The sequence below is a fragment of the Miniopterus natalensis genome, chromosome X, assembly GCF_054644295.1.
Source record: "Miniopterus natalensis isolate mMinNat1 chromosome X, mMinNat1.hap1, whole genome shotgun sequence".
Lineage (NCBI taxonomy): Eukaryota > Metazoa > Chordata > Mammalia > Chiroptera > Miniopteridae > Miniopterus > Miniopterus natalensis.
Window position 1 is genome coordinate 47,016,109 of NC_142103.1, and position 24,821 is coordinate 47,040,929.

The following is a 24,821-nucleotide window of genomic DNA, read 5'->3' on the forward strand; positions in this document are numbered from 1 at the left end:
TTTATTACATCTGGATAGAGTTTAAAATCCTGCATTTCACAGAAAATCCCAAGTGATACCATTACTGCTGGAATGTGGACTTTCATTTGAGTAGAGAGACTTTATATTGCTAAAAAGAAAAAAAGAAAAAAGAATTAAAAATATTGATATTTTCCCCAGCTGGGTGTGGTTCAGTGGTTGAACATCAAACTATGATCCAGGAGATCGAGGTTCGATTCCTGGTCAGGGCACATGTCTGAGTTGCAGGCTTGATCCCCAGTAGGGAGAGTGCAGAAGGCAGCCAACTGATGATGTTTCTCTCTCATTGATGTTTCCATCTTTCTATCTCTCTCTCTTCCTCTCTATCTAAAAATTAATAAAAGCATAATAATAAGAGTGCTTAGAAGACCAGAAATAATAATGACATACAGTAAATACAGAAAAAAAGCAGAAAGAAGCTTCATTGAATTCAGCATCCATGTTGGTGTGTATCATTCAAAAACAAAAATTGTGTGGGAAGATGGAGGCATTCTGACAAGAAGCAGAGCATCCTTGTTGCATAATCAACTTGGAAAAACAAGAGAAATATATCTGACTGGACATATTTCGAGTAAGCAGCATTGAAGAAACATCATAGAGTCTGGTAAAAGAAGAGGTTCTTGAAAGGGGGCGTCTCCCCAAAGGCCAGCGCTGGGCTGAGAGGCCTGAGGGTTAGAGACTGCAACACTCCCTCAACTTGGGAGTGTGAACTGGCATCCAAAACCTGGGATGTGAAACCCAGAGTGAAGGAGATGAAAAGGAGAGCTTGTGTAGAGCAGGCAGAGGGAACCAGAGGAAAAGTGTGCCTGCTAGGAGCGGACCATGCCTTCCCAGTGAAACAGCAGGTCTAATGGCAGCAGCTGGAACCTGAGACTCTCGCCCCAGGTATTGACCTCAGGAGTGGCTGTAAAGCAGTGTGTGGCTTCAGAATAGAAAGGGGCCAGAGGGTTGCAACCAGCAGTGACCTAAAGGGACACTCTGCTTTCCTGTAAGGCATTGTGTAGAACCCCAGGAAGGATTTGAACTGTGTGGCATGGGAAAGGGGAGGAATGCTATCCCATTGTGAGAGAAGGACTAAGCTGCTAGAGGAGCAGATTGGGTCTCCATCCACCAGAGCATCCAGTGCTGTTAATCAGGGATTTTTGACCTGCTCTGAGAGGAACCAGGATAGCACTCAAGGAGCTTCCCAAGTTTTACTGAAATCAACTGCAGGGGACCTGCGTAGGGCTGAATTTGTGACCCCTCCTGCTTGGTTCCCAGGCATGGGGGCATAGAGACCTCGCAGGGTGGCTTCTCTCCCTCTGTGTTGCTTTGTTTATTTTTGAGTTTTTGATTGCTGGCTGGCATTGGAGAGACAGACAAGCGAAAGCTGGGATTTGTGTCTGCATTGTGGAGAATTTGAACTGAGTACCATGTGAGACCAGCCATTCGGATCTGAGAAAAGAGGGGCGGAGTATGCTTACCTCTTCCACAAGCTAAGAACACCACCCCCAATAAGAAAGGGGATGGTTCAGCTCAGTGAAGTTTCAGATTTTCCCTGCAGGGCACAAGCTTGAGAGGGAAGGGGGAACAGCTCACAAGACATTACAAAAATAAGACTCTAAGGGACTATTGTTTAGGAACTGGAGGAAAAGCTTAAAACCCCTTCTGGGGGCTGGACAGGCAACATGCTCTCCAAAGTCTTTTTTAATCAAACCCACTAAGCCCAGGCTGCTGAAACTGCCCACACAGAAAAGGCAACAGACTGAATTCAATCTGAACCTACAGCAGGCCATGGTATGGAGAACTAGCACTGGAGGATAGGGTAGAGACTGAGGAGCTGGCTTTGAAGCAGAGACTAACTTCCTCACAGTGAGTGCCTGACAGTGAAACCTCAAAGTAAAAGGAGCAATATCCCAAACTACACTAGCCAGCCTGCACCCTAAAGATTCTTCAGGAGACTCTGGAGTAACATCAGGGAACCACAAGAGCAAGACAAAATAGCTGACAAGTAGAGGTGGTCCAAAAGGAGCCAAAGACCAATCAACTACCCAGTGACACCAGGGCCAAACCTAGACAGCTCCTGAAATGGGGTGACACACAAATAACTCACAAGTGACCTGAAATCAGAATAAAAAACAGTGAGCCTCAGACAACATGAACTGCCTAGACGAAACTCACCCGACTGACATTTTTTTTTTTTTTTTTTTTTTAGAAAAAAGAGAGAAAAGAAAAAAATTCTTTTTAATTTTTTAAGTTCTTAATTTTTTAATTATTTCTTTAAATTTGCTTTGTATTTCGTTGCTTGTTCTTTTACTTTGTTTTGTTTTCTGTTCTATTATCAAGATTTTCTTTGTATGATCTGCTTTATTGCTGGGATGTTGTCATTATAACCAATAAGTTTATTGCTTTTCTCTATTGTTTTCCCCATATCTCTTATGGGATTACTTTCCTGCCCTTTCTTTACCTCTCTCTCTTCTTGTTTCAATAGAATAACTTTCTTATTTTTTTCTTTTCTTTTTCTCCCCTTTTATTCACTGTCTTAATGTCTTTTTGTTTGATTGTTTGTTTGTGTTTGTCTCTCTATTTTATTTTTATTTTTTATTTTTTAAACCATTTTCCTATTCTTACACTCTACCTTTAATTTTTTGCTCACCCCGTCTTGCTTCTCAGAATCTTTTACCTTTCCCTTTAATCTCCCAGTAGCCTCACTATGTTTTACTTTTTATTTTATTTTATTATATTTTTTACTATTCTTCTTCTTCTTACTATTACCAATAATCTCTCTCTCTCTCTCTCTCTCTATATATATATATATATATATATATATATATATATATATATATCTTTTTGCTTTAGAATTTGTGTTCTAACTTCAATCTCCCAACTCTATTTCCTCTTCACATGTTTTCACTGTTATTGTCAAGATATTTTGTAAGTTACTGTTTGCTTCCTGGCAGTTTGGTTGTGTTGTGTTTTGCCCTGTAAGCACCTGTACAACAGCTCACATGACATGGTTGTGAGTGAGCTTCAGTTAGCCAACCTGAGAGAAAAGTCTTCCCAAGAATGGGTCAAAAACAATCTAGACTTAATCACAACAGGAGAGCAAAAAGAACACACAAAAAGGACAACCAGAAAAGGGACACACCTAGAGCAAATAGCTCAGAAGTATAAGGAAAACAAACTTCTGGGTCCCACTGGATATACACTACAAAATCCCACCCCACAAGAATAAGAGACAGCAAATATATCTAATATACAGATACAAACACTAAGAGTCACTAAAATAGGGAGACAAAGAAACAACTCCCAAACTAAAGAGAAGAAAAAATCATAAGAAAAAGACCTTGATGAGATACAGTTAAGCAAGTTATCACAAACAGAGATCAGAGTAATGGTTATAAAAATACTCAAGAAAATTAATGAGACCCACAAGACACTTAATGGGAGGATCCAGCACCATAGTGAAACATGAAAAAAAGGACTAGATATAATAAATAGGAACCAGGTATAAATGAAGAAAATTCTATCTGATATCAAGAATATGCTGGAAGGCATTAAAAGCAGGCTCAATGAAGCAGAGGATGGAATAAGTGACTTAGAAGATAAGGTAGAAAAAATCAGAAAGTCAGAGCAGGAAAAAAAACACTTAAAAATATGAGGGAAGTTTATGGGAACTTTGGACAACATGAAGTGAAACAATATTCACATCATAGGGTTTACAGAGGGGGAGAAAAGTGAACAAAGGATAGAGAACCTGGTGGAGCAAATAAGGACAGAGAACTTCCCTTTGCTGTTGAAAGAGAAAGTCACACAAGTTCAGGAAGTACAGAGAGTTCCAAACAAGAGGAACCCAAAAAGACTCCCTCCAAGACACATCATAATTAAAATGGTAAATGTTAAGGACAAACAGAAAATATTAAAAGCTGCAAAAGAGAGACAAGTAGTGATGTACAGGGGAACCCCCATAAGGCTGACAGCAGATTTCTCGAAAGAAACCCTTCAGGCCAGAAGGGAGTGGCATGAAGTTCTCAAAGTAATGAAAAGCAAGAACTTGGAACCAGGATAGCTTTATCCAGCAAGGCTATCATTTAAAATTGAAGGTAAAATAAAGAGCTTCCCAGACAAAAAAGGCTAAAGTACTACAGTACCACTAAAACAGAATTGCAAAAAATGTTAAAAGGACTGCTTTAAGAAAAAGAAGAAATATCGAGAGAAAGATACATCAGCATAAAGGGAAAAAATGGCATTAAATAAGTATATTTCAATAGTAACCTTAAATGTAAATGGAATAAATGCTCTAATCAAAAGACATAATGTAGCTAAATGGATAAGAAAACAGGACACATATAAATGTTATCTACGAGAGACCCATCTGAGAGCAAAAGATTCACACAAGCTGAAAGTAAAGGGATGGAAAAATTATACCATGCGAATGGAGGAAAAAAAAAAAAGCGGGAGTTGCAATACATATCTCTGAAAAAATAGACTTCAAAATAAAGACCATAACAAGAAACAAAGAAAGTCACTATATAATACTAAAGGAATCAATCCAATAGGAGGAAATAACATTTATAAATACATAAGCACCCACTGTAAGAGCACCTAATTATATTTTAAAAATTTTGCTGGACCTTAAGGGGGAGATTGTGAGAAACATAATCAAAGTGGGAGACTTTAACATCCCACTGTCATTGGACAGATCATCAAGACAAAAAATCAACATGGAAACACAGACCTTAAATGACACACTAGAGCTAAAGTATTTAATTGACATTTACAGAACATTTCATCCTAAAGCAGAAGAATACACATTCTTCCCAAGTCCACATGGAACATTCTCAAAAATATACCGCATTTTGGGGAACAAAGCAAGTCTCTACAAATTCAAGAAGGTTGAAATAGTATCAATCATCTTCTCAGATAACAATGGCATAAAACTAAAAATCAACTACTATTAAAAAAAAACCCTCAAAAATATTCAAACACATGCAGGCTAAACAGCATCTTATTAAATAATGAATGGGTTACCAATGAGATCAAAGAAGAAATCAAACACCTCCTGGAAAAAAAAGAAAATGAACAAAAAACAACCCAAAATCTACAGGACACAGTGAATGCACTCCTGAGTGGAAAGTGCAAGGAAGTACAGGCATACCTCAAGAAATAAGAAAAAGCTCTACTGCCCAGCCATATATGGCTCAGCAGTTGAACATCGACCTAGGATTCAGGACATTGTAGCTGGATTCCCAGGTCAAGACACATGCCCTGGTTTTGGGTTTGATCCCCAGTAGGGGATGTGCAGGAGGCAGCCAACAAATGACAACTCTCATCAATGTTTCTATTTCTCTCTCTTCATCTTCCTTCCTCCCTCTGAAAAAATAAGATATTAAAAAAAAAAAGTTCTACTAAATCATCTAACACAACAACTAAAAGAATTACAAAGAGAACAGCAAGAAAAACCCCGAGGAAGTAGAAGGAGGAATTAATAAAGATCAGAGCATGAATTAATCACATAGAGACTCAAAACAAACAAACAAACAAACAAAAAACACTAAAGGTCAATGAAACCAAGAGCAGGTTCTTTGAAAAGATAAATAAGATTGATGAGCCTTTAGTTAGACTCACCAAAAAACAAAAAAAGCAGACCCAAATAAAACCAGAAATGAAAGAGAGGATATAACAAGGGACAGAACAGAAATGCAAAGAATAATAAGAAAATACTGTGATTAACTATATGCCAACAAACTGGACAACCTAGGTGAAATGGACAAATTCCTAGAAGCATACAATCTTCCAAGGCTGAATCAGGAAGAGGCAGAAAATCTGAATAGGCAGATAACAACTAATGAAATTGAAGCAGTAATCAAAAAATTCCCAGCAAAATAAAATCCTGGACTAGATGGATTTACAGGGGAATATGCCAAACATTCAAAGAATAATTAACACCTATTCTCCTCAAACTATTCCAGAAAATTCAAGAAGAGGGAAGATACCCTTTTTATGAGGCCAGCATCATCCTAATCTCAAAACCAGATAAAGACATTAAAAAGAAAGAAAATTACGGGCCAATATCTCTGATGAACATAGAAGCTAAAATCCTCAACAAAATACTAACAAACCCTATCCATAAGTACATTAAAAAGATTATATACCACAACCAAGTGGGATTTATTTCAGGGATGCAAGGCTAGAATAATATTTGCAGTTCAATAAATGTTATATATCACATAAGCAAAATGAAGAACAAAAATCATATGATCATATCAACATATGCAGAAAAAGCATTCGACAAAATCCGGGAATGCTAAAAACTCTCAGCAAAGTGAGAAGAGAAGGAACATATCTCAACATAATAATGACCATATACAAGGAATCTACAGCCAACATCATACTCAATGGTCAAAAACTAAAATCATTTCCCTTAAAAACAGGAACAACACAGGATTGTCTGCTTTCACCACTCTTATTCAACATAGTACTGGAAGTCCTTCCCAAAGCCATCAGCCATAAAGAAAATATGAAAGGTATCCAAATGGGAAAGGAGGAAGTAAAACCATCGTTATTTTGCAGATGACATGATATTGTGCATAGAAAACCCTAAAGACTCCACCAAAATACTAGTAGATTTGATGTTTGAATTTGGCAATGTAGCTGAATTAACGCACAAAAATCCACGGCATTTTTACACATAAACAATGAACTCTCAGAAAGAGAATCTAAAAAACAAGACCACTGACCACTGCAACTAAAACAATGAGATACCTTGGACTAAACTTAACCAGGGATGTAAAAGACCTGTTCTCAGAAAACTAAAGGATAATGAAAAAAGAAATAGAGAAAGATATAAGCAAGTGGAAGAACAGGTCATGCTCATGGATTGGAAAAATTAATACCATTAAAATGTCCATATTACCCAAAGCAATTTATAGATTCAATGCAATTTCAATTAAAATACCAACAGCATATTTCACAGAGCTAGCAGAAATATTCCAAAAATTTATAAGGAACCAAAAAATAGCTTGAAAAACTTTGCAATCTTGAGAAAGAACAACAGAGTTGGAAGGATCACTTTACCAAATATCAAACTATACTACAAAGCCATTGTAATCAAAACAGCCTGATATTGTTACAACAACAGACATATAGATCAATGGAACAGAACAGAGACCCCAGAAATAGATTCACACCATTATGTTCAGTTAATATATGACAAAGGAGGCAAGAACATACAATGGAGTAAAGACAGTCTCTTCAATAATTAGTGCTGGGAACACTGGGCAGGTACATGCAAAAAAATGAAACTAGATTACCAACTTACCCCATACACAAGAATAAATTCAAAAGGGATAAAAGACTTAAATGTAAGTGGTGAAATCATAAAAGTCTTGGAAGAAAACAGGCAGTAAAGTCACAGACATATCCCGTAGTGGAATTTTCACTGATACATCTCCTAGGGCAAAAGAAACAAAAGAAAAAAATAAACAAATGGGACTGCATCAAACTGAAAAGCTTATGCACAGCAAAAGAAATCAAAGCACAAAGGAACCCCACGGTTTGGGAGAACATATTTGCCAACAATGCACCTGATAAAGAATTAATTTTCAAAGTGTACAAAGAACTCATACAACTCAACAGGAGGAAGACAAATAATCCAATTATAAAATTGCCGATTAAAACTGCCAGTTTTAAAATGGGCAAAAGAAATTTCTCCAAAGAGGACATACAGATGGCCAAGAGACATATGAAAAATGTTGAATGTCACTAATCATCAAAGAACTGCAAATTAAAACCACAATGAGGTATCACTTCACACCTGTCAGAATGGTTACCATCAACAAATCAACAAATGACACTTGGTGGCACAGATGTGGAGAAAGGGGAACCCTGGTACACTGCTGGTGGGAATGCAGACTGGTGCAGCCAACATGGAAAACTATGGAAGTTGCTCAAAGAATTAAAAATGAAACTACCTTTTGACCCAGTGATCCCACATCTAGGAATATATCCTAAGATTCCTGAAACACTAATCAGAAAGAATATATGCACCCCTATGTTCATAGTAGAGCAATTACAATAGCAATATCTGGAAACAACTTAAGTGTCCATCAGTAGATGAGAGGATAAAAAAGCTGTAGTATATTTACACCATCGATTACTACTCAGCTGTAAGGAAGAAAGATCTCCTACCCTTTGGCACACAGTATGGGTGGACCTGGAGTATATTATGCTAAGCAAAATAAGCTAGGCAGAGGAAGACAAACATCACATGATTTCACTTATATCTGGAATCTAAAGAACTTAATAAACTGATGAACAAAATAGATTCAGTGACATGGAAGCATGGACCAGACTGATGAATCTCTGAAGGAAGGTGAGGGTGGGTGGGTGGATGAGAAGAGATTAACCAAAAAATGTATATGCATATATGCATAACCCATGGACAAAGACAATTGTGTGGTGAAGGCCTGGGGAGAGGAGTGGGTGCAAGTTGGAAAGGATCAGTGGGGGAAAAAAGGGAGACATCTTTAATATTTTGAACAATAAAAGAAATTGTATTTTACTATAGAGGTTTATTTTCTTTTTCTTTTATGTGTTTATTTATTTTTTGTTCTTTATTTTTAATTTATCTTTATTATTGGAAGTCTTACATATGTCCCCGTTTTCTCCCATTGACACATTCCACCCTGCACCCAACCCCTCCCCGGGCTTCCACCACATTATTGTCGGTGTCCATGGGTTTTGTATATATGCATATAAATTCTTTGGTTAATCCCCCCCCCCACCCCCTTCTCTGTGAAATAAATCAGTCTATTGCATGTTTCAATGTCTCTGGGTCTATATTGTTCATCAGTTTATTTTGTTCACTAACTTCTTCTTAAAGAAGACAAGAAGAACCTTCAACATTTCACATAGTGCTGGTCTGGTGGTGATGAACTCCTTTAGCTTCTCTTGTCTGTGAAGCTCTTTATCTGACCTTCAGTTCTAAATGATAGGTTTGCTGGGTAGAGTAATCTTGGTTATAGGTTCTTGCTTTTAATCCCTTTGAATATCTCTTGGCATTCCCTTCTTGCCTGAAAGGTTTCTGTTGAGAAATCAACTGACAGTCAAATGGGCACTCCCTTGTAGGTAACTAACTGATTTTCTCTTGGTGCTTTTAAGATTCTCTCTTTGTCTTTAACCTTTGGCATTTTAATTATGATGTGTCTTGCTGTGGGCCTCTTTGGGGTCCTCTTGTTAGAGACTCTCTGTGCTTCCTGGTCTTGTAAGTCTATTTCTTTCACCAGGTAGGGGAAGTTTGCTGTCGTTATTTTTTCAAATAGTTTTTCAATTTCTTGCTCCCTCTCTTCTCCTTCCATCATTTGAATGTTGCGCTGCTTGAAGTTGTGCCAGAGTCTTCTTACACTGTCTTCATATTTTTGGATTCTTTTTTCTTTTTGCTGTTCTGATTGGGTGTTTTTTGTTTCCTCCTATTCCAAATCACTGACTTGATTCTTTGTGTCCTCTACTCTACTGTTGATTCCCTGAAAATTATTCTTTATTGATGTTCTCACTAATTTTCTTGAAATTCTCATTAAGTTCCTTGAGCATCCTTATAACCATTGTTTTGAACTCTGTATATAGTAGTTTGCTTGCTTCCATTTCATTTTGTTCTTTTCCTGGAGATTTCTTCTGTTCTTTCATTTGTGACATGTTTTTTTGTCTCCACATTTTGGATGCTTTTCTGTGTGTTTCTTTGTGTTGGGTAGACCTGCTATGTCTCCTAGAATTGGTAGAGTGACCTTGTGTAGCAGGTGTCCTGTAGGGCCCATTGGCTCAGCCTTCCCAGTCACCTGAATTGGGCACTCTAGGTGCCCCTCTATGTGGGCTGTGTACATTGTCTTATTGTAGCTGAGCCTTGATTGCTATTTGACTCCCAAGCCAGTCAGCTCTGAGGACCAGCTGTGACTAGTGGAAGGACTACTGTGCAGGAGACACCCCTATGGAGCAGGATTTGCTTCAGTGGGGCTTTGGTGTCACTTGTGGATGTGATAGAGTTGTAATCCTGTGTGATAGAAGCTGACAACTGGATGAACTGTCTCTGGGATTTCCTGGGAGGTGCAAGGTCAGCCTCTGCCTGTGCCCTGCCCAGAGCCACCCAGCATGAGCTACACAGCAAACCGTAGTTGGCTGTTACTTGTGCTGGGCTTGGAGGTGGCCCAGAGAGGCCAGGATATGAATCAATGCAGGCTGCCATTAGTGCCTGGCCTGGGGCCACTTATCGAGTTGTATGGAGCACACAGAAGCCAGCTGCTGCTTGTTTGAGAGATTTTAGGAAAGTCCAAGGCATAAGGCAAGAGAGGTCAGTTGTATGGAAAAGAAAAAATATAAAAGCCCGGCCGGGCATGGCTCAGCGGTTGAGCGTCAACCTAGGATCCAGGCAATTGGGGCTTGATTCCAGGTCAGAGCATATGCCCGGGTTGCAGGTTTGATCAGTGACTCTCATCATTGATGTTTCTATCTTTCTCTCCCGCTCCTTTCCTCTCTCTGAAATCAATAAAGATATATTTAAATATATATATATATATAATAACAAAAATGTTGATATTTTTTAATTCTGGTAGTTGGTAGATAATTAATTATGATACTATTACCCTTATTGTGTATGTTTGAATTTTTTGTAAGAAATAGTTTTAAATATAAAAAGTAAAAATTAAGAATAAATGCATTAGGTGCAAAGTATTAGGCCTAGAGTAGGCTTAGTACATGCCTTAGGTTGACTGCCTGCCTAATCAACAGCAATTTAAATGGAGAACCTATATTTTTCATACGGCTGAATTGTAGAAGGACCTGAGAACCCATTGATTTTGTGCAACGTGATTGAGGGATTAGTGTTCTTAAAAGGATAACATCAATTAAGCAATTTTCCCACTAAAATGTACAGTTTAAAATGTTTATTATCCTTAAAATTATATATTTATTCTATATGATCCCTAGATAATAGCTTAGAGAACTATACACTTTAACTTTAACTTAACAATCATAACACTTTTCTGTAGTCACAGACAATGAGTTAAGATCCGGAAGTGGCACCATTTATGTTGTTCCTTTGACTGATCTGACTAGAAAAATGACTAAGAAACAGAGATACATTGAAAATTTTTATAGCTCAGGTATCTCTACTGTTTACATTTTTTAAAGTGGTTTGACTAGGAAGATCAGATTTGAACAGTCAAGCCTCACTTATCTTGAAGAGTACAAATTAAGGCTGGATTAACTAGTAGAAAGCTTAGACTAAAAGACATATTTTAAGTAATACAGTTTTATTATTTTCAAGTACATAGTTATTTAAACTAGTCTTTAATAATGTGCATGCCTATTAGTCCTTAGGTAGCTCAATTTAACTAATAGGTTAGTTTTCCTCATGTAAATGTGTGTTTCTAAATGTTTGAAGGACATTCAATAGTTCATTCTCTTACGCCATTTAAATATAAGTTATGAATGCTTGTGTAATCTTACAATTTTATATAACTCTAAAGAAAATGATATTATAAAACTGGAATCTTCAGTACAGCTCCAAGTGAACTATATGAGTGAAAACTAAAAGAATTGAACTATTTCATATGATTAATGTACTTAGTCAATGTAAAAATATCTTTTGATATTTCTCCAAATCTCTAAACTTTATACTGGGTATGTTCTCCAACCTTTCTTTTTCATATATTCATTTTTGCCATATAGTATAGAAGAGCATGGTTGAGATACAAATGTTAAAATGTGGATTACTAGACTTAGACTCATTCACTCAAACTCACTGAGCAGTGATGGCCAGAAAACTACTTCAGAAAAATCTACCAGGTAATTCTATAGCATGTGGTGGCTTGAGAATCCTTAAGTTCGACAGTGGCCAACCAGGAAAGGAGCTACAGATAAAATTTGTCTATTGTTCCATCTGCTTAAAGTGATAATTAGTTGTGCATTACAGGAGGAGAATATGGGTAGGAATTGCTAACTAATGTAAAATAGGAAATTAGCTGTGGATCAGTGTTTTTCTATTTCTTTCTCTGTGCCTCAATTATTATTGCTCAACAAGATATGTTAGATACTTTGTGATCCACCTTGGTTGGCTATGAAGTCTTCATTCTTCGATCCCTCTTTGCTGGTGCTGTCGATATTAGATTCTGTCTTGTTGAGCCCCGTGAATCAACAAAATGTGATAATAGACCATAGATCTAGGGAATTGGATGTGGATATCTCTGAGGAGCTGATGTTCTGCCCACCACAGAGGATGTCCCATGGCCACTTCAGATTCATCAGGGAGGAAATAATGCCGGTCATACAGTTGCTGTAGATTCTGTGCAATGTGATTTTCATCTTTTACGCAGTGGGATAATTAATCCAAATGTTACTGCATTTATTAGAAATGGTGTGTTAATCCATCTACCAAGATTATTTGAGGAAGTGGGAAAAAATGTTCAAAAATGAAAAGGTCTGAAAGGTTGGGGGAAAAGGCTTATCATATCTGATAGAGCTTGTATTATATTTGATTTTCACTGAGCAGCTGATGGTATCCAGGAACAAGAGAGACAAGAACGAGCAGGAAAGAGTTTGGGTACCACAAAAAAGGGCATTGGAACAGTTTATTCTTCCAAAGCTGCTCAGAGTGGTCTCAGGATGTGTGCTCTTGTTTCTGATTTTGTTAGCTTCTCTGAGAGGTTCAAAGCTCTGGCAAACTAGTACAAATCCATATACCCCATTTTAGTAATAGACATGAAAGTTAACTACAAAAATTTAAGGGTTATATGGAGAAGATTAAACCAATGGTGAGAGATGGAGTCTGTTTCCCATATGAGGTCCTACATGGAACACCAAAGAAAATCCTTGTAGAAAGTGCAATTGTTGGTGTTTGTACTGAATTGGATATGCTCCTTCACAATGTTGGAGAAGCATATGGAGTTTTGAAAGCTTACACAACTAGAGTTGGCATTGGTGCCTTGTTTACAGAACAAGACAATGAAATTGGAGAATTATTACAAAGGGTGGAGAGTTTGTTGTAACTACTGGAAGGAAAAGAAGGTGTGGTTGGTTTGATATTATTTTGCTTAAATATGCTCGTATTACTAACGGATTTTACTGCATTGGCACTTACCAAATTTGATATTTTGACATGTTTGGATATGTTTGGAAATCAAAGTTGGAATTGCTTACAAGTTAGATGATGAAATTATATCTGATTTCCCAGCAAACCAAAAGGTATTAAAGTTGAAGTTCAATATAAGACTCTTCCAGAATGGAACACAGACATATCAAATGCAAGAACATTTGAAGAACTACCTGTTAATGTACAAAATTATGTTTGATTTATTGAAGACGAGCTTCAAATTCTAGTTAAATGGATTGGTGTTGGGAAGTCCAGAGAATCTATGATTCATCTCTTCTATGGATTTCCAGTGATGCAAGAAATACTCCTTAAGAGGGGGGAAAAAGATTTTCTTAAATATTTCATTTATGATCTACAAATTTCAAGAATAAAGACATTGAAGTGAGTTGTAAGCCCTACAGTTGTTTTCAGCCTTTTTTAATGAGTGGCTGGTGTGGAGGCAAGATTTGGCATATTTCAGTGTCAGCTTCCTTGGTTGGCGTAATTGATGAAATCATCTGTTGCTCCTGCTCCTCGTGGTGCTGCTTTTTCTTTAATGTTTAGTAATAGTGTAATCCATGTTGTTTGAAATCTAAAATAAAATTGCTTTCAATGTAGTTTTTCTTCATTGTTGCCATTTTGTGTTCATAAGTTTTACCTCTATTAAGTGGTAAGCACAATTAATTACTTTTGCACAAATATTTTTACATTCTGATCATTCAGTTCTGTCATTGTAATTTTTGCTGTTTGAAAAAATGATGAGAGGAGTTCTGTAAACTTTTATAATGTTATAAATTCTGTTTAAATTGTTAACTATTGCCCTGGCCAGTGTGGCTCAGTTGGTTGAGCATTGTCCCATGCAGCAAAAGGTGGCAGGTTCGATTCCTAGCTAGGGCACATGCTCAGTTCGTGGGCTCCATCCCCAGTAGGGAGCATGCAGGAGGCAGGGGATCTACGTTTCACTTGCACATTGATGTTTCTCCCTCTCCCTTCCTCTCTCTCTAAAAATCAATATTTAAATCTTTTTTAAAAATTGTGAACTGTTTATTTTCTGCTGAGACCATTTCAAATGTGAGCTTTGGCTGAGAGTGATATATATTCATCGGTCCTTTAATTTGTACAGAACACAAAACTCATGTCTTTCTATAAATTACTTAATACATTGAACATGTATTGTTCAAAGAGCAAAGGTGTTCCCTAAAACAATGCTCTTAATGTTAAAAAAAAAAAAAAAGTCATTAAAAGATCTATTGTGATGTTTGGTGAATATTTATCTTTAATTTCGGATACTAACTCCAAAATATATAGCTTTCCTATTTTATCTTACCACAGCTTCCAAATCTAGTGGATTGATTTTTCAACATTGTGCCTGCCAGATGCTTACAAAGTCATCTGTAAGTGTCCAAATGAACTGAAATTGTTGGCCATGCCTTTATTTCTCTTTTCATGGAAAAAAAAGAGGTGTTATTTTAATAACTAAGCCTAACATATTGTGTTGTAGATTATCCTCCAGTGAACTAATTTAAATGCTTAAATTAGGTGTTACTTAAATTCATTTTATTATACCATCAATAGTTGATTTAAAAGAACCAGATATTTCTATTAAACAAAAAAAGATTATGTTATATGTTGATGGAAAGCAAAAGCTTATGTATATAACATTGTGTCCTCATGTTGTTATCTGCTTTCTCCACACAAGAGTAATACTAGCTTCCTATCCTGCATAACTCTTTATGTGAAAATACAAATAAATGAATTAAGTAAACTCTGTTTGTATCTTCTGATTCATTACTTTAATTTTTTTTTATTTCCAGCAAGTACCATTCTAAATATTATTTTTAATATGGAAATGGCATAGAGTTCAGAATAATGATTACTATAATAATCAATAAGGCTTCTTTTCATACTTCTATAATTAAAATATTTGCTACTTTAAATTATATTTTTATATTTGTCTGACAACTTTGGTTACAAAAAAAAGATTATGAATTTAAATGATTGCTAAGAAGTCATGTATATGAAATGTACAAATATAAACTCATTTTCTCTCTTACTGATAAGGATTTATACTTTTGTAGGCATGGAGATGCCTTCATTACAACAAATTAATTATTATAGGGACAATGGAAGTGTTAAATGAATAATTGATTTGCTAATTATCACTTCCTGTTATGAGACATAAGCTCCAGATCTGATATTTGCTTCTTATACACATGTAGAAATATATCACATACCCAGAAGTAATGAAATTATTAGGGAACAGTGAATAGAACACTGAACTGAGACAGAGAGCAACCTAGGTTTTAGTTGTTTCTCATTCACTAGTTCTGTGGACTTAAGTCACTTCTTTTATTGTGAATTTACTTTGTTATTTTTTTAAATTTATAAATTTTTAAATTACAGTTTATATTCAATATTATTTTGTATTAGTTTCAGTTGTACAGCATAGTGGTTAGACAATCATATACTTTACCAAGTGTTCCTCCTAATACTTTTCCTTTTTAAACATCAATTTCCTTATCAGTATAACTCATTCATCAAATGCTTACTAAGAATCAAATGTGTGTTAGTAAATGTACTGGTTGTTTTAGATACAAAAGATTTGGTAAACCATGTCATCAACTTAGGATAATGAAAAGAGGACTGGTTGGGTATTGAGGTGACTGGTGCTTATTAAAGCTTGGACAAGATGATTTCTAAGATCACTTCCAGTTCTAACACTCTAGGATTGTATTTGTTGTCTTAAAGTGCTGTTTTTAGAAATACAGTACTGGTCCAGAAAGAAGACTGGCAGTTCCTATCTAGGGTTTCTAACTAATAATAGATGAAAATGGAGTACATGGCAGCCTGAGTAGTATGGTATCACAGATATCAAGAAGATGTTTGCCTAAAAAACCTCCCTCCAGCCAAGATTAATGCAGCCTGAATCTACTATTAGAAATCAATTTAACCCATGGATAAGTAAATCAGAGCTTTAGCTGGCAGCAAGTTTTTAATAATCTTGAGTGGGGTGGTGAAGAGCATAAAGTAGTTAGAAACTTCAGAAATGGAAACCTCTCTTAAAGAGAAATGAAATACAAAACAAATGATGACATGTGAGAAAAATTTAGTTAATGTTTGAATTTTCTGAGAAACAAGACTTGAGCATTTCCACACTCCTCACACAGAAGAATCCAAAGAATTTGTTTTAGGTTGCCAGCTAGCTCTGTGATATTGACTTTTTAAGAGGTGCAATAGCTTTTCTTCTTTACTGGAGAATCATTTCATAGGGCAAATTTTTTTTTATAAGATGTTGTAAGAACAATTATAATTATTTAAGAGTGAATGGTATTTGTGTAACATGCATATATTTGAGCTTACAGCCATTGAAGTTTGAAAAAAAGGTTTTGTTTCAAAAGTAAACTTTTCCATAAAATACCCTTTTTTATTGGACTAAAGTTATAACAAAGCAAAAGTAATTTTCAGCAGTCTCGAAAGGGACATATTTTTTTCGTCATGAGATCTTGTCTAGAAAAACAATGTTTCAGGTTTATTTAATGATTAGAAATGTTTGCACTTATTTTCCTCTCAATTTTTACTTTAGCTTTTTTAGTCCAACTATTAACATATATTTTTTCTGGCAAAGCCAACCTTTAGTTCTAATTGGGTAAAGTGACTTAACCCAAATTCACAACAATAAAACATGTTTCAAGCTAATAATCAAGATTACTAGGTTTTAGTGTGAGAATATCAGTCTTGACATACAAATGTGCAACAGGATTCATTCAAGCTGCTTGTTAGACATCTGACTTCATATACCACCCTTTCCTATGAGGATAACCCTGTGTTTTGTATCTTTAATTTACAAATCCATCCTAGAAAATATTTACAAAGTTTAAAGAGAAAATCTATTCAGATTAAAACCCAAAGAATCACCTCACACTGCTAGCATGTCAATTCTGGAAAAACAAGTTTTCTTTACTTGTTACTTGAAATTCCATAATTTTTTAAAAGTGCATTCCTAGGATTTCTGTTCACCTCTTCTTCAATATCCAAAGTCCCATTGGTAGAGTCAAAACTTTCACAGGTCTCCATTGCAAGTAACCAATATTCTTTTCCAAATGTTACCAAAAATAGGATAATGTCAAGAGCAGCAATAATTCCTGCTATGAGAACAGCAATTCCAATCTTTATGATAGAATGGGTAGATTTGTTTTCAAAATTGTATGCAAAAAAAGTGCTGAAATAACCAGCTGCTAAGGCAGCCTGTGGATCTCAACAGAAGGAACTATTTTAAGATGAAGATTAACATCTTTTGTTACTGGTTTAGGTTTCACTGGGCAGTAGATTATCTATGAAGACCTGGAGTGGGATGAGAGATGGGTGGGGGATGGCAAAGGAAGAAAATGGAGGACATCTGTAATACTCTCAACAATAAAATGATTTTTTTTTTTTGAAAAGTAAATGATTTGATTCAATTAAGCAATTGGGCTATGCACAAACATGCTTAGTTTCCCACAGACAAAAACTCCAAATTCCATCATCTCTTCTAACACACACACACACACTAATTTCACAGAGTAACTCTAGAAAATGAAAAGAAGAAAAAATGATAGCTGCTTCTGTCTTTCATGTAAGTTAAGTTAGTGATATCTATAATGGAAAAAGTGACTACCTAGAGTGAAGATGACAAATTACTGTAATTATTCTTCAAACACAATAAACATATTTCAGCAAGAATAATATGCAAAATCTTTCACAAAACATAATATTCAATACAACTTTTTTATGTTTCATGCTTTTTTTATTGTTCAAAATATTACAGATGTCTCTTTTTCTCCCCATTGACCCATTCCACCCCACCTCATGCCCCTCCTCAGTCCCTCACCACACCATTGTCTGTGTCCTTGGGTTATGCATATATGCATATAAATTCTTTGATTAATCTCTCTCCCTCCACCCACCTGCCCCCCTCTATCCCTCTGAGATTCGTCAGTCTGATCCTTGTTTCGATGTCATTGAGTCATTTCTGTCTATCAGTTTATTAAGTTCTTTAGATTCCACATATAAGTGAGAAGACTCAGCAAAGAAACTATAAGAACTCCTTTAAAATTTCACAATTCTCTTGTCATAAGTATCATGCTCTAATACAGGTTGCTGCAAGAATTGGGAAAGACAGGCATCAAAGAATATAAGTATGCTAGAAATTATGATTTATTGAATCAGATTTTAGGTACATTTAGAAAAAGGAAACTTCATAGAAAGTCAGTGAGATCAGAGATGCCTTATTTTAAAGAGGGTGTTAAAAAATCTGGCAGTATTTTTAGTGTTAACTGAATAACCTTTACAGTTAGCTTGGGTTTAAATTTCAGTTATTTTTAACAATTTATGACTTTGAACAACTCTCTAAAACTTCTGTAAGCAAATAATCCATGTATTTTTAAAAATCCTCACCTGAGGATATGTTTTAATTGATTTTTTTAAGAGAGAGAGGGAGAGGGAAAGAGAAAGAGAGAGAGAAACATCAATCAGTTGCCTCCAGTATGCACCCTAACCAGGAATCAAACCCGCAACCTTTGTATGTGCCCTGACTGGAAGTGGAACCTGAGACCTTTCAATGTACTGCAAGATGCTCCAACCAAGTCACAGTGGCCAAGGCTACACTTTTTTTTTTAACACCCTCTTTGTAAACAGTCCTATGTGAGACCTCTGGATATAAAAAAGAAGCACTGCTCTTCAGAAACCTGTTATTGATTAGGAACATAAGATATACACATATGAGTTTAATAAAAATAATGCAGGATATTCAACAAAATGCTAAAATTATTAGCTGAGGGAAAAGATATATCTTTGAATACACTATTTGCTAACTACTGTGTGACATTTAATGGAGGATAAAAAGTTATATAAAATCTGTTTTTTCTTAATATCAGTGAGACTAGTTTCAGCAGAAATTATTACTGTATGTCACACACACAAGTAGAATACAATACATGGTTCAAAGAATGTTATAGGGTCTCAGAAAAACATGAAAGATTTGAACAGATGTCAGAAGTCAGTGTATCAGAAAGGACTCAGAGAGGCTGTCCCAGGAAGATAGATTTTTCCCAACTGCCCTGTATGGCTTTCTACCCAGCCTGGATCCCTTATAAAGAAAATAATGCACCTCCTCTCTAGAACCTTCAGAATGGTTGGCTGAATGTATTATTCTTTAACTGAGTGAAAGGCAGCTGGGAAAGTCACACAAATAAAATAGAGTCTAAATAGCTTCCATTTGGCAAAGCTCCTGCTGGTACTAGGCCAAGAGAACAAGTTGGGATGAGACTTTGTGCTCATTTTTCAAGAAGGTCATCATTGTAAGCATTAAAGGAAAAGACTGTTATGAACATTTGCCTTGAATGAAGACTATAATTATCTTTATTCCTAAGGATATCCCCAAGCTTTAAGGCTTTTCCTGGTAAAGCTAATTTACTGAGTGGTACAGAGGTTCATAAATCAACTGTGGACTAGAATCTTATGTAGGTGACCACGTGCTGTTATATGAAAGTTGCCCATTGGCTTTTATAAAAATAAGTAGTGTCTGTGACAAAGAGCAGATAAGTAAAATAAGAAAATGAGTAGTAAGAAACTGGGGGTAGGTGAAGACTTACATATTGAGATCAGATTTATCTCCAGTTTCAGAAGGGAAGAACAATCTCTGCTGTTAAAGTTGAAACAGTAACAGTTATTTTGCTCTCTAAATAATTAAACAGTTAAGTGCAAACCTGAACTACAGATTATACATTATTATTTCCATTTACATTGTTATAAAAGGGATAGCTATTCTTTATCAAATTTCATTATGAAACCTTAACCTCTCTCAATTGCTATATGCCTTTAAAGTTGATAATATTGTATGAGGATCCCTCATGTGGGAGAAGACACTAATAATCTTTAATGGAACATTGGAGAGATCTTGTTTAATTAGATAGTAACATATTGCAAGTAAATAATTTTTAAGATTAAATACAAAGTTTTATTCATTAGCTACATGTGTAACGTATGGTTATTAAGCAACCATATTCTAAACCAGCATTTTAACCACTTCAGCTCATTCGGTATATCTGATAAACTACTGAGAAAGAACTGTTTCTAAATTTATTATCATTTTGACATAAGAAGATATAAAAATAAAATTTTATCACTTTGTTATTGATGTTATTTTCTAAATAAAATAATAGTTATCCCAATTTAAGGCTAGATCCATGTGAATTATATGTGGTTACTGAAATTTGATTGACCTTTTTTCATTTACAACAACATTAAGATCAATTTTAAAACTGTTTAACCTGTTTATTTTATTGTGAAAAATTACCATAGATCAGTTATAAATATTGATGCTAAATTTCAATATCTAATGCACCAGTGGTAAAAATTAATGTTTCTAATATGAATAATTGATTATTTTCTTATTAAATCCTAAGTATTGAATTTAAAACAATGTTTTCTTAAATGTATAACAGAGAAAAGGTTATTTTTCATTTTCTATACACAGTTTAAATTTCAGTCAAGATTTGGCACTGTTTCTATTATGTTTGCTATGTTTCATACAGTTTCACTGTCTTACTAGAATCACAATGGTATATATGGAGATAAAATACTGGAGGTGAAACCAATACCAGCTAGACTCTTCTGTATAGATCAACATGAGAAATGGAATTACATTTGTTTTGTCGAACTTTTCTTTTCAATTCATTGTCATAACATTTTTGAAAGTGTGTTCTGACAAAACATTAATAACTGGGATTCCATATTTTCCTGAATGTTACCAACTAGTCTATTTCATGGTATTATAAAGACTCAAATATTATTTATTTTTAAAAATACTTTTTTTTGCTTTATACAAGTTGAAGAATATATTTTTTATCTTTAGTGTTGATTTTCTTCCATGTTTCATCAAGATAATTTTTATAAAACAAAATGGCTGAAATACCAACAATTTATCCAATGGAAATACTTCTGTTTTTATATATAACAAACAAACCAAAGCGAAACTAATTCCCTCCTGCCCACAGACACACAAGAAAATATAAAACAAAACCAAATGAAATAAAGCCAAAACCATCATTAAAAGGGGACATGGCAAGTGTTTGTGATTTGTGGCAACCTTTGCTGGACTGTTCAGGCCCCATTGCTAGTTTTGGGGCACATGGAAACAGTTTTCACTTTCCCACTGCCTAGTCATTGGGACTAACCAGTAGCTTCCTAAGGAGCCATCACTTCTTCCTGGGTATATTCATCAACTTGGGCTGCCATAGTAAAAATCATAAACTGGGTGACTAAAACAAGAGATATTAATTTTCTAACAGTTTTGTATGCTAGAAAGCCCAGTATAGTGGTTTGGCTGGGTTTGCTTCTGGGGAGTGCTGCCTTCCTCTTCTTATAAGGCCAATAATCCTTTCATATTAGGGTCCCACTCTTATGACCTTTTAAGGGCTCTATCTCTAAATGCAGTCACCCTGGGGTCTAGGGTTTCAACATATGAATTGGGGGTGGAGAGCACAATTCAGTTCATTGCACTGGGGCAATGTCCTCTTAACAACTTTCTTTGAGTGCCAATTCACAACATCATATCTTCCACTTGATCAAAACACGTTTTTAAATTAATTGTATCATAAATACTGACTCTATCTTTTGAAGCTCTGTAAACCAATTAATCCCCTCATCACAAGTGATATGTTCCAAGACTTCAGTGGATGCCTAAAACCACAGATAGTACAGAACTTTATATATACTATGATTTTCCTCATGCATGCATACTTATGATACAGTGCAATTTATAAATTAAGCACAGTAAGAGATTAACAACAATAATAAAATAAAATAATTATAAGTATATTGTAATAAAAATTATGTGAATGTATCATTATTAAGTAACACAAGGGTTACTTGGACACAAGCACCGTGATCTTATGACCATGGATTTGATAACCCAGATGGCTACTAAGTGACTAATGGGCAGGTAGTGGATACAACATAGACATGCTGAACAAAGGGATGATTCACATCCTGGGCAGGACAGAGTGGGACAGTGAGAGATTTCATCATTCTACTCTGTGGGGAACCGCTGTGGCCCCAGGCACCGAAGAGCTGCCTGGGTGAGCTGCAGAAGTGCTCCCCTGCTCCCTGGGAGATGTGGGTGAGCTGTTGTGGCCCCAGGCACAGAGGGGCTGCTTGGGTGAGCTGCAGAAGTGCTCCCCTGCTCCCTGGGAGATGTGGGTGAGCTGCTGTGGCCCCAGGCACAGAGGAGCTGCCTCGGTGAGCTGCAGATGTGCTCCCCTGCTCCCTGACCCAGACGTTGAGGCACCAAGGCGATACTAATTTAGCTTGCAGCCTTAGATTCTAGAAAGGCTTATTAGGAAGTTGGCCCCAGCCTGAAGGGTTAAGGGACAGTCAAGCCACATACCAAGCCAAGGACTTAATCCCCCCCAAAAGTTCCTATTAGAAGCCGAGACAAGGTTAGTTACCAAGGTCTGAGCTCCTGCAAGAGGCAGGATGTTTACACGGAAAGAGCAGTCCTATGGCCTTAAAGGAATTACTTTGTATCGGGCAAGCAGGAGGAAAACAGGACTGGGTGCTGTTCAGCAAAAACAACAGCGCTGGTATAAAAAGAGTTTGGAAAATAAGCTCAGGGCTGGCAGCTGGCAGCAGGCACGAGCTGCAGCCCTCCTGATCCCATCTTTTTTGTGTCTGTCTTTTCTCCATCCTCACCCCTTCCTCGGGACTGTTCGACTCTGCCAGCAGGCTCCGGCAAGTGACGCCTGAACAGGGACCTGAGAGTAAGGATTTGGTGAAGGATGTCGCGGAAGGGACGGGTCCGAGAACAAAAGAGGTTGGCGCACGACGAATTGCAGTTGATTTACAGTCGGGAGTAAATAATTATGGGACAGGGAAATAGTACAGAATTGTTCGTTCAGGTGTTGAAAAGTATGCTTAAAGCCAGGGAAAATAAGGTCACTAGTGCACAAATATTTAAGTTTCTGAGCTTTGTAGAGGAGATCTGCCCCTGGTTCCCGAAAGAGGGCACAGATAACAGGGAAACATGGCAGCGAGTTGGAAAACAGCTGCAGGCGCACTATTTGTTCCATGGGCCCTCGGAGGTGCCGGTAGAAACATTTTCCCTCTGGACCCTGATTAGGGACTGTCTACATCTTGACCCAGAAGGCAAGCGGTGGGAGAGAGCCACAGAGGACGGTGGTCCGGGGGCTGCGGCTCCAGAGGACAGAGAGAAGCCTCTGCCGGAGAATCCTTGTCCCCTGGCCTTAGAGGCTTTAGCACGGGTTAATGGGGGTAGTGAGGATGGCGATGAGCTCCGTCAGCGGAACAAGGCAGACTTAAGGGATGCCACGGCTCAACACCGCGAGGAGGATGAATGGCTCATGGTTATGGAGGAAAAGCCCAAGAAGGAAGGGTCTGGAGGACGGCTAGGACATTTAGAGTCGATAATGCAAGGGCTACAAGTATGGATGCAAAAATTGCATAGCTGTCTACAAGAGGGGCAAAGCGTGCCTTTGGGGCCTGCCATGCAGCAGGCCAGTCCTGCCCCATCTGTAGTGGCAGGTCTTGATCCTGAGCCGCGAGATCCACCTCTGGTGGAGCTCACCGGGGAGGGGGGCCTTTGGCCTTTGCAGGTTGTTCTCCCTTGGCCAGTAGGCTGCCAGGGGGGCCAAGGTCTCTCCCCCCTCCAGTGGACCATGAGGCAAGCAGCCGTTGTGGCTGAAGATTTACAGGGTTTTCCCCAGTGCTTCCCCATTTTTGAACAAATGCAAAATGGTCAGGTGGTGCAAGTATGCCAACCTGTCTCGTTTAAGCAGTTGAAGGAATTGAAAGTGGCTTGTGCTCAATATGGCCCCACCGCCTCATTCACCGAGGCTCTGATTGAAGCAATGTTGGCAGACGCTCTGCCTCCCAATGATTGGAAGAGCATCTGTAAGGCTTGCCTTAGCAGAGGGGATTATTTATTGTGGAAGTCAGAGTTTTACGAGCAGTGCCAGACCATTGCAGAGATTAACAGGGCTCAAGGGATTCCCATTACATATGAGATGCTGGTGGGGGAAGGCCAGTACCGGGACACTCAAAATCAGTTAAACTACAACCAAAGGGCATATGCCCAGATTAACAATGCAGCCACTAAGGCCTGGAAAAAGCTCCCTGCTACAGGCAGAAAGACTGAGGATCTCTCTAAGGTGCGGCAAGGTCCAGATGAGCTGTTCCAAGATTTTGTCTCAAGGTTGCTCCAGACAGCAGGAAAGATGTTTGGGGACGGTGAAGCTGCAATGATTGTGGTCAAGCAGCTGGCCTATGAGAATGCTAACTCGGCTTGCCAGGCTGCGCTAAGACCCTGGAGAAAGAAAGGGAACCTTTCTGATTACAACAGCAGTGGGAGGACAGAAAGAAAAGAACATCTGGTCCCCAGCGCAGCTGTTTTAGCTGCAGACAGCTGGGACATTTAATGCGTGACTGCCCTAAGGCACGCCGCAAATTCCCCGAAAGGATGGGGAAAGGAAATAAACGGGAGCCAGGATTATGCCCTTGGTGTAAGAAGGGGAATCACTGGGTTAATGAATGTAGGTCCAAGAAAGATGCTCAAGGATGCCCCCTGCCAGGAAATGGGTGGAGGGGCCCACCCCAGGCCCAGCCACAATGTTATGGGGCACTCCAGAATTTACTCCCCGAAGGGACCCTC

The 24,821-nt window shown here is 37.4% G+C and overlaps 1 protein-coding gene and 1 pseudogene across 1 annotated transcript; both read left to right on the forward strand.

Moving 5' to 3' along the window:
• The first annotated feature begins 11,801 nt into the window (after positions 1-11,801).
• Positions 11,802-13,523, forward strand: LOC107531120 (adenylosuccinate synthetase isozyme 2 pseudogene; annotated as a pseudogene).
• A 9,493-nt stretch (positions 13,524-23,016) lies between these two features.
• LOC148090474 (endogenous retrovirus group K member 10 Gag polyprotein-like) lies at positions 23,017-24,588 on the forward strand. Its single transcript, XM_087813364.1, has one exon. The coding sequence runs from the start codon at positions 23,017-23,019 to the stop codon at positions 24,586-24,588; it is 1,572 nt and encodes a 523-aa protein (XP_087669490.1).
• The last annotated feature ends 233 nt before the right edge of the window (positions 24,589-24,821 follow it).